The sequence below is a fragment of the Brassica napus genome, unplaced genomic scaffold, assembly GCF_020379485.1.
Source record: "Brassica napus cultivar Da-Ae unplaced genomic scaffold, Da-Ae ScsIHWf_2954;HRSCAF=3740, whole genome shotgun sequence".
Lineage (NCBI taxonomy): Eukaryota > Viridiplantae > Streptophyta > Magnoliopsida > Brassicales > Brassicaceae > Brassica > Brassica napus.
Window position 1 is genome coordinate 7,501 of NW_026016202.1, and position 10,031 is coordinate 17,531.

Consider the following 10,031-nt stretch of genomic DNA (forward strand, 5'->3'; position numbering starts at 1 on the left):
AAATGTTGTATTTTTCCATAGAATAAAATTCGCTCAAAAAAGACGTCATAAGATGTCGATCGTAAATGAGAAGACTGCTTGCGTAGAAAAAAAAAGATGGATTCGTATTCACATACATGAGAATTATATAAGAACAATAAAAATCTTGGATTCAAAATTGATTTTTTTTTACTATCAAAATTCTTCCAATTGCAATACTCGTATAGACAGAACCGAAAAAATGCAAAGAAGAGGCATCTTTTACCCGGTAACGTAGGGTTTGAACCAAGATTTCTAGATGGATGGGGTAAGGTATTAGTACATCTAATACATAATTAAAATGTGAGAGTTTGTCTTCTAAAAAGGGAAATATTGAATGAAGTGATTGTAAATTGTAAGATTTTTTTACATTTTTTCCTTCGATAGAGGATCCCAACCTTAGGGAAAATGGAATTTCTACAATCACTGCAAATAAAACAGATATCATTTGATAATAGAAATTATTGGTATGCCCCAGATTTTTGTTCAAATCCTTAGTGGGAATAATCAAACGATTCTGTTCGTACATTCGCAAAATTAAGCGTTTCACAATTAGTGAACTATATTTTTTGTCATAATCCGCATTTTCCAAGAAAATAGGGCGGTTTCTATTTAATCTATTTAAACCGTGATCATAAGCAAGTACATAAATATAGTCCCGAAAAAAAGTGGATATAGAAAACTCTGTTGACGAGCCCCATCGAACTCTAAATATCCTTGAAATTTCTCCATTTGGATTAAATTCGATTTGAACTAAAAGTAAAGTCTTTTATTTCTTGAGTTCTGAAATGACACATAGTGCGATACAGTCAAAATAAGGTATTAGATTACGAAAGCACTAAATACCTCATAAACAGGTAGACTGCTAACTGGATTCTCTATCTTTAAGAGGTTTCTGTTCGTTATATTATAAAATAACAAAACAAGATGATTAGAAATCCTTTATTTTTTAACCTAATCGCTCTTTTGATTTTGGAAATATATATATATATATTTTTTTATCAATATACTGCTTCTTTTACACATCCATCTACAACCTAACCCAAACGGACTAGGTAAAAAATAATTAGGACTCACGAAAAAATTGATAATAACACGCAAGAAAAAAATTCCTTCCCATACCCGTATTAGGTACTAATCTATTTTTAACATTTAATTAGATCGGGTAATTTTTCAAATTACGAATGGAAGCTCGTTTCTTTTTTTTTTTCTTAGAATAAGGAAAACTGGTTTTTTATCCATCCATTTATATTTATTCACTCGACCCAAATTGGAATTCTTCTTTTTTTTTTATTTTCTAATCGGTACAATCTTGTCGAAAATAAAAAAAATGTTATCTGAATTCTCCCTTGATACGACATGCTATTTTTTTCCGTTCATTCCTTTCAGGATCAGTCGTGGTCTTACAAACTCTACCGCGGATCTGGACGAATCCTTTTCTTCATACAAATGTGTAAAAGATGCTAGTCGCACTTAAAAGCCGAGTACTACTCTACCGTTGAGTTAGCAACCCCCCCCACAAAAAAAAGCAAGTACTGCAAATATGTAGATACAACCAGAATAAAGAAAAAAAGAAATCCAGTCATGTGTGCGTCAGGGAGAAATAGATCTATTTCTCTATGAGAGAATTATATTTGGTCCATACACTGTTGTCAATATGATTGTAAATTTTAATATAGCGAAAAGAATAGAAAAATAAAAAAGTTTAACCCCCTGGTTTGTGAGTTCATACAAGGAATGAAAACTAAGCCGAATAGGATAATCTCAAATCTTTCTATTTCTATATATTAATATATTATTTATTATACAGTATGATTTTATATATTTTATCTATACATATTCTATACAATAAAATTTTGTATTTATACAAAATTTAGAATTTCTATAAATCCAAAAATTTTTTAATAAATTTGTTTTTTATTATAAAACATGGTAGTTTTTAGCAGGATATTTGTTAGTTTTCATACCTTTAGGAAGAATACTAATAATAAATGGAAATTCTAATAAATCAAAATAAATATGATGGAAACGAAAGAGGAGGAAGAAAAGAGTAGATCAAATTTATACCAAGCTATATATGAGTCTTTAACATCCTCTTTTTTATAGTTCATTAATTCAATTTCGTTTTATTAAGACTTAATTCCGTAAAAATCCCTGCCTTCTTTGAAATATCATGAACTGTTCTTGTTGGTTGAGCGCCCTTTTTAAGGAAATCGAGAATAGCAGGAAGATTTAAATAAGTTTGATTAGTTATCGGATCATAAAACCCCACCTTCCGAAGATCTCTTCCTTCTCTTCGGGATCGAACATCAATTGCAACGATTCGATAAATGGCTCATTGGGATAGATGTATATGAATAATACCCCCCCCCGAGAAACGTATACGAGGCTTTGGCCTCATACGGCTCGAGAAAAAATGCAATGAGTATAAGTTAACTCTCTTTATAAAATTCAAACATTAAATTAATTAGCCAGTATTGAAACCCTAACTATTTTTTTTCATAAAAAGCGTTCGTAACATTCGTACTCTCGTAACTCAAGTTAAATAACTCTCAAATATCTCACCAGAGACTCCTTAAGTACTCTTTTTATTGAGTAGTCTCTAACCTTTTTTTGTTTGTCTCATTTTTTCGAATCAATTTTGATTCTTCATTCTGATCTAGTTGTTCAAACAATTGAAAAGGGATTTCCTTGTTTCAGGATTCTTTATCCTTACTTTGAATCTTTGGGTTTAGACATTACTTCGGTGATCTTGATCGTTTTATTAAAAAGGGCAGCAACAAGCCCCTTATTTTGTTTATGATTTCTTTTCTTTCTATCAAAGAATCATACAAACGCTTGATTCACGCATGATAGACTTTTAATTCAAAGAATTTTACACTTTTACGAAAATTTCCTTTTTCCATTGTAAATTACTTGAAAGGGCTTTTTTTCAATATAAAAATAAAAAGACTTACGAAGTTGTTCCAACTTATTGATTCGCACTAACCCTAGATCCTTACTCCTGCGAAAGGAATAAAAACTTTCTATTCTCCTCGAGCTCCATCCTGTACTCTTTTTTATATTCAAAAAGGTGTAGGACTCTCGTAAAATAGAACACAAAATGTCGAGCCAAGAGCACCTATATTCCTAATATAAAAGGTGGCGGATCAAAACATCCACAGCAGATCATGTCCTTCCTTCATTCAAGTCGCACGTTGCTTTCTACCACATCGTTTTAAAACGAAGTTTTACCATAACATTCCTTTAGTTTGTGTAATTGATTCAATTATGGAATCATGAATAGTCATAGTTCAGTCAGTATATCGTAATCTATACTTTTTCTTTCTCTATGAATGGAATAGTGAATCTACGCGTAAAGGTTCAGTCAGAATTCAAATGAATTCCACATTAAATTCTATATATGTAAAAATATGTAAAATCGAATTTGAATAGAAATCTATATTTATATATATAATATATATAAATATATTTTTTTTTATTAAAACTCGTAGAATCTACGGTTCTACCTTACTTACCTACATCACACACAACTAAAAAAAGCAAATAGATTTTTTGTAATTTCGGGTGAAAAAGAAGTTTATTCTTCTTTTCATTTCAATATTTTATTCTTAAAAATATTGTTTTTTTAAACAGAAAGAAAAAGATGGTGTACAAAGGCAATAGAAGATTTATTTCGTAATGACTGGACTCTGGACGGAAGGATTCGAACCTCCGAATAGCGGGACCAAAACCCGTTGCCTTACCGCTTGGCTACGCCCCATTTTTATTTTTATTCATTCACTACTAAAAGAGTAATATTGCTATTGGTTGTTCGTCAATTCAATTTCAGCCCAAATGAAATATAGATTACATTGGTGCTATAGTTTTGACACGTGTAGATAGCAAATCAAACTTACTTTTATTGATCATTACATAGAATTCAATTAAGATATTGTATGAAAATATTATTTCTTTCATTCTCATAAGAGAATGAAAGGATTTTTGATTGAGTAAGTTCAACAAAGTCTTTTTAGACTATCTTTCTTTATTTATTTATTTTTTTCCTTATATAAAAATATATTAATAACTCAATCAAATTAAATTATCCACAACAACCCAATTTTTGTTATGCTTAATATATTTAATTTGATCTGTATTTGTTTTAATTCGGCCCTTTTTTCAAGCACTTTTTTGTCGCCAAATTGCCGGAGCCTACGCTTTTTGAATCCAATCGTAGATGTTATGCCCGTAATCCTCTTTTCTTTCTTCTCTTAGCCTTTGTTTGGCAAGCAGCTGTAAGTTTTCGATGAAATTATTAATACGGTCTTAGAAAATTCACGATTTTGATTCTTCCAACAATTCAAATCAAGATCAAAAAATCTTGACGTAGGAAGGACTCTCAATTCAAACATGAATTTTTTTGGTAGCCATACTAAATCTGGATCATTTGATTTCCTCAGTTTTTCCTCTTTTTCTCTAAATGAAGAACTTAATTAGATTCGAGTTCACTCACAAAAAAGTATCTAGATATTTAGTATAAAAATAGAGAATCTATTCTCTTTTTTTTTTTTTTAAAAAAGTAAGATCTTGGAGATTGTGTAATGCTTACCTCTCAAACTTTTTGTATACACTGTAGTTATATTCTTTGTTTCTCTCTCTCATATTTGGATTCCTATCTAATGATCCAGGACGTAATCCGGGACGTGAAGAATAAAAAGAAAGGTTTTTATTACTTTATTTAATATTTAAATAGTGGAAATGTGCGAATTTTTATTAGGATTTATCGAGTTCACATCATCAAAAAGGGAAGGAAAGAGGGATTCGAACCCTCGGTACGATTACGCGTACAATGGATTAGCAATCCACGCTTTAGTCCACTCAGCCATCTCTCCTAATCGAAAAGAACTTTTTAGGTTCCATTAGACAAAAAACGGCTTAAAAAAACTTTCTCCACTTATTCTTAAAAAGTTTTTTTTTTAGATTATTCTTTATCTTTAGAATACTTTAAAATTATAATTTCATTTTCTATTTTATTATATAGATTATTTATTATTATAAAAATATAATATTATTTTTTCTTTTTTATTATATAAAGAATATTGATATAATATGTTTATATTATATTAATTGATATATATATAGATTACTATATATAACCTTTTTTATAGACTTTCTCAAATTCTATTTACATAAAACTGTAAATAAAGATTCAATAGAAAGGCTCGAAAGAGAATAAATAATCACAAAATAGAAATAGAGAATCCTTTTTGATTTTGTCTCGTCCAACACAAATAAAAGATCTTTTTTATTTTAATAGCCTGGCCTGGTCATCCCCAGCCGGGCCGTTTTTTGTTAAAGTTAAAAGACCCATCCGATGGGTTTTAGACAAAAAGATCTGAAATAAAAAAAGGAATCCTGCGTTGCCTAATTTTATTAGTCGACGCGAGAAGTTTCTCAGGTTTTTTCAGATTTTTTTTCTCGCCGATTACTTTGTTCGACAAAAGTAAATTTATATACAATATTGGATTGTAGCGGGTAAGGGTTGTGGTAAGTGTGGATTCGTTCCTTTAACCCCTTTAATAGTTAAGGTCTCTCGGTTTGATTAATCTTCCGATCAAAAACTTTATTCTGAAAGGATTTAGTCCTTTACCTTCAAGGAAAATTCAAGGAAGATTATAGATTCTCGAATTTGTATCCAAAGACTCTAATTAATGTCAATTGGATTATGAATTTCGAACATAATTTGGAATGGATGACTATTTACAATTCAATAAGTATAACAAGAGGATCCATGGATAAAGCAAAGTGTTCTTTCTAATCGTAACTAAATCTTCATTCTATTTTTTGTTTGGTATAGAAAAAATTGAAGCAAAGAGCTATTAACGAGAACTTTGGTTGACTAAAGACATCGACATAATATTGTGTTTAGCTCGGGGAACAAATACTTTTCCTAGGATTCCGTTAAATAAATAAAGAACGAATAACTAGAAATTTTTTGAGTTCGCCTTTTCGATCTTCGAGAAGCATCTATAAGCAATTTTTCGGGAAAGCCTCCAACGGAAAAAGCTAACATGATGTTGTGAGTCAATTTTGATTAGTTCCCAGCTTAGTATTTGGGATTTCGCCATCCATCATAAGGAGCCGAATGAAACCAAAGTTTCATGTTCGGTTGTGAATTAGAGACGTTAAAAGATAAAACGAATCGATCGACGTCGACTAAAACCTTGCCTCCAGCTAAGATGCGGGTCGATGCCCGCTACCGCGCTCTATTCTAATTGGCCCCTTTTTAGTAGAGAATTTTTCTCTAGTAGAAGTGTCTATAGCAAGTGTAGGGATGCACTCACAATTGCTAAAAGATTCGCACATTAACAATGGGAAGGTAAAAAACGAAAGCGTCCATGTCTAAGGGATGACAGAGGTCTTCTAAACCTTTGGTATGGTGCAATCCGATTGGACGCAATATCAATAGATATAAATGATATTGATATTTAGCTATAGTTCCATTTCTATATATTATAAGAATTGTTTTTAGGCGGTTAGAAATTTATAAAAATAATAATAAGAATAAGTCTGAGGCTTTAAGATTTTATATTAACATAACAGAGGATGGTTCGATACTTATATATTAGATAAACGTAAACTTAAATAGTTTCGATTTTTTAGAATTTCGCCGGAAGTAGAACGTTCCAGTGCTCTTTAAGACCGCTTCAAAAAGCTGTGTGCTTCACGGTGATTGGTTGGAGAGGCTTTAGGTCTGGACTCAGGTTATTGGTTTTTAAGATGCGTAGCGGAACGAGAATTTTCTTACGGGTCCATTTCTAATCCAGCCAGAACCAGTGGTTCCGGGAAGAAATGGTCGAGCGTTCGGCCACGGGAGAGGGCTGATGGGATGGTTTCGTACGTCATCACGCATCGTGACCTCGGCCAGGGGAGTCTGAGTAGTGTTCGGAGAGAGAAGAAAATGGAAAAGGCTTCTAAGTCCGCGAATTGAGCCAATCCAATGTTAATGGGCCAGCTACCTGGGCAGAGCTTAATTGAGCGGCAGATCCGACGCGCGCAGAAATCCCGACTTAGAGCAGTCTAGGCCGCAGTAAAAAGAGCACGGATAGAATTGGTCCAGCTGTAATGGAATTACATTAGTAGGAAGATAAGCGAAACTAGCCGACTGGTCTCGACGATGTAGCTCATACTGCCGGCACCTAATGCAGAGCTGTAGTTAGCGGCGCTTCGAAAGACGTGAATGGAATAAAAAACTCCGGATAAGCTTCACCCCGGGCGGTCTTCGGAATAGAAGAGACATTTGTCGAGAACGGTGCGTGTTGGAAGATCAGCATAAAGGATTAAGGTGGGTTGTTCCGTACATAAGATCAGCCAGGCGCGCCGTAGGCGCGAGGTAGTAAGGCTGGGAGCAGCCGTTTCAGCTACCACAAGAGTGTAGTCCTTGCCCCTCGGTCCTGGAAACGAGTCACGACCTGAGCCCGAAGAAGCTTTTGACAAGAGCCAAGACCACTAGAAGTTGACCTTGTTGAGTGAGAGTGGAGCTGTGGCTACTGCTTTTTACCGTCGGTCTGTCACCAGGAAGGCCGCGGGCCGCGGTCTAGGGATCATGGAAGCATAGCAATGGTCCGGGGGAAGAGCTCAGATACAACTCTCGAAAATACTGGGCGAGATCAATTAACCGAGGTTCAGAAGAGCGGACCTGCCTCGACCAAAGGTAGCCAAGCGTTGATAACCCCAATAAGCCTCACGGGGATCGGAAATTGTGCCGTACGGTGGCTGACGTCGATTGGAGAACCTCACCCTTAGAAAACACCACAGATGTGACAAAAATTGAGGCTACTTAAGGAGCCTTAGCCCTCCTCATTCACTAATTCACCGCCACTAATCAAGACAGAACCGGCGATGCCGGCGCCACTTGGAACGTCGGGATTTAGAAGCGGCACGTCTCTATTAGTGGCGCAACGTGCAAGAATAAGCTAAGTTCGAGCGTTGAAGGGTCCTAAGGGCCTAGGCTTTGTTGAAAAAAAAAATGCCGTCAAGAGGGAAGGAAAGAGCTAATCAGTAAGGCGTCGCGAACAAACAGACATTTGGCGAAGAGGAGTAAGGAGCGTACGCACAACGGAGGGTGCCTAGAGCCCGGAAAGCTGGGTGAACCCGGGCCGACGTGTAGGTGGGAGGGGGGGGCCAAAAGATGTTCGGGGTGGATGGGCGAAGGGTTCAACAAAGCCTGAAGGTGAGAAAGCAAGGGTTCCATGTGGCGCGGGCGAGAAGGTACCAGTTACGCGAACGGCCCGCCAGGGCGCGGGAACCAGGCGGCGCGGGGGGTTACGAGGTGGAAGAGCCCTTCACGTAGGTCTGCGGAAGGGCGGAGAGGATGTAGAGCTCTGAGGGCGGGTATCGAAGAAGGAAAGGAAGGGAGAGTCAGAAAAAAGTGCTAGGATCCTCCCGGACAAACGAATAGGTCGGAGAGGGGGGAGCAAGCGAGTAGACAAGCAGTAACAGGGTATGAGAACGGGCAGGCCAGAGGGGCAGGGAAGGAAAGCCGAAAAGCCCGGTGGGGGGGGAAGAATGCTTCAAAGATGTCTATCGAAAGAACAAGCAACAAAGGGGTGAGAGGACGGCGAACGAGAAAAGTGAAGAGAGGGAGCAAAAGGGGGGCTGGGGGGAGGAAGCAAAAAGGGGAGTAAGGAGAAGGGGGAAGAAGGCTGATGAGCAAAAAACGAAGGGGGGCGGAAAGAGAGGGGGGAAGGCGAGAAAGAAGAAAGGGCGGGGAAAGCGGAGGCAGGGGGGGGAGACGACGAGGGGAAGAGGAAGGGGGACGGAACGAAAGGGGGAGGTGGAAAAGGGAAGGAGGGAAAAGGGGGGGGAGGAGAAGAAATCAGGAAAGGTCCAAAGAACGAGAATGCGAAGGGTGCGAAGAGATGGGGGGAGGGAAGGGGGATCAGAAGAAGGCGGCGGATAAGGCAGCGGGGCGAGTGAGAGCAATGGAGAGAGAGGAAAGAGGCGGAAGAACACGCAGGGGGCCGACAGGGGCCAAAGTAAAAGAAACCGGAGACAAAGAGAGGAGGGGATGGGGTGGAGAAGCGGGAGAAAAGAAACGAAAGAGGAGGGAAGGACAAGGAACAAACGAGGAGGGGGCAAGTAAGCAAGGAGCCAAAAGAAAAAAGAGGAACGAGGATGGGGGTGGGGAGGAGGGTGGGGTGAAGAAAGAAGGCGGGGATGGTGAGAGGGATGAGATAGGAGAGGGGTTAGAAGGAGAACACGGTAATGGGAGATGGTATGAGACAAGGGGGGAAGGGGCGAAAGAGAGAAGAGGAAAAGCAAGAAGGGGGAGGACCAAGGGGAGACAGGGGAAAAAAGAAACCGGCAGGGGCGAAAGCCGGAAAAAAGTGGCCGAAAAGGAGGAAGGAGGCGAGGGGGATAACAAAGCCGCAAAAGGAAGGACAGGGTGTCGCGGAAGGGAGGAAGACGGGAAAGAAAAAAGACGAGAAAAGAAAAGGGAAAAGGAGGGAGGGAGGGAAAACAAGGGGAAGGGAGGCAAGAAGGAGAAAGGAAAAACGGGAGGGGGGAGAGGCCGAAAGAGCAAACGACAAGAAGAAGAGAGTGGCCGGCGGAGAGGGGAAGAGGACAGGAGACGAGGAAAAGAAGGGAAAGAAAAAACAAGAGAGGCAAAAAAAAAAACAGAAAAAAGAGCGAACCGGGGGAAGGAGGGACAAAAAAAGAAGGGGAGGGAAGAGAAAAAAGAGAAGGAGGAGAGGAAGGAGGAAGAAAAAAAAGAAAAGGGAAAAAAGGGAGGAGGGGAGAACGGGGGGAAGGAGGAGAGAAAAGGGGGGGAAAGGGGGAGGGGGGGAAGGAGGGGAGAGGAAGGAGGAGGGAGGGAGGGAGGGGGGGGGGGAACAGGAAAAGAAAAGGGAGAGAGGGCGGAGGGAAGAAAGGACAGGAAGGAAGTAGGGAAAGGAGAGAAGGAAGGAGGGGGAGGACGAAGATGGAGGTAGAAAGGGAGAAAGAGGAAAAGAGGGAGAAAGAGGAAA

The 10,031-nt window shown here is 38.5% G+C and overlaps 1 protein-coding gene across 1 annotated transcript; it reads left to right on the top strand.

Annotated features, from left to right (window-relative positions):
• Positions 1 to 8,921: 8,921 nt before the first annotated feature.
• LOC125602701 (octapeptide-repeat protein T2-like) lies at positions 8,922 to 9,668 on the top strand (the record flags this gene model as incomplete). The annotated part of the gene is made up of 1 exon (XM_048774183.1): positions 8,922 to 9,668. A coding segment is annotated over exon 1 (747 nt), but the record flags the coding sequence as incomplete, so codon positions are not given.
• Positions 9,669 to 10,031: the final 363 nt, after the last annotated feature.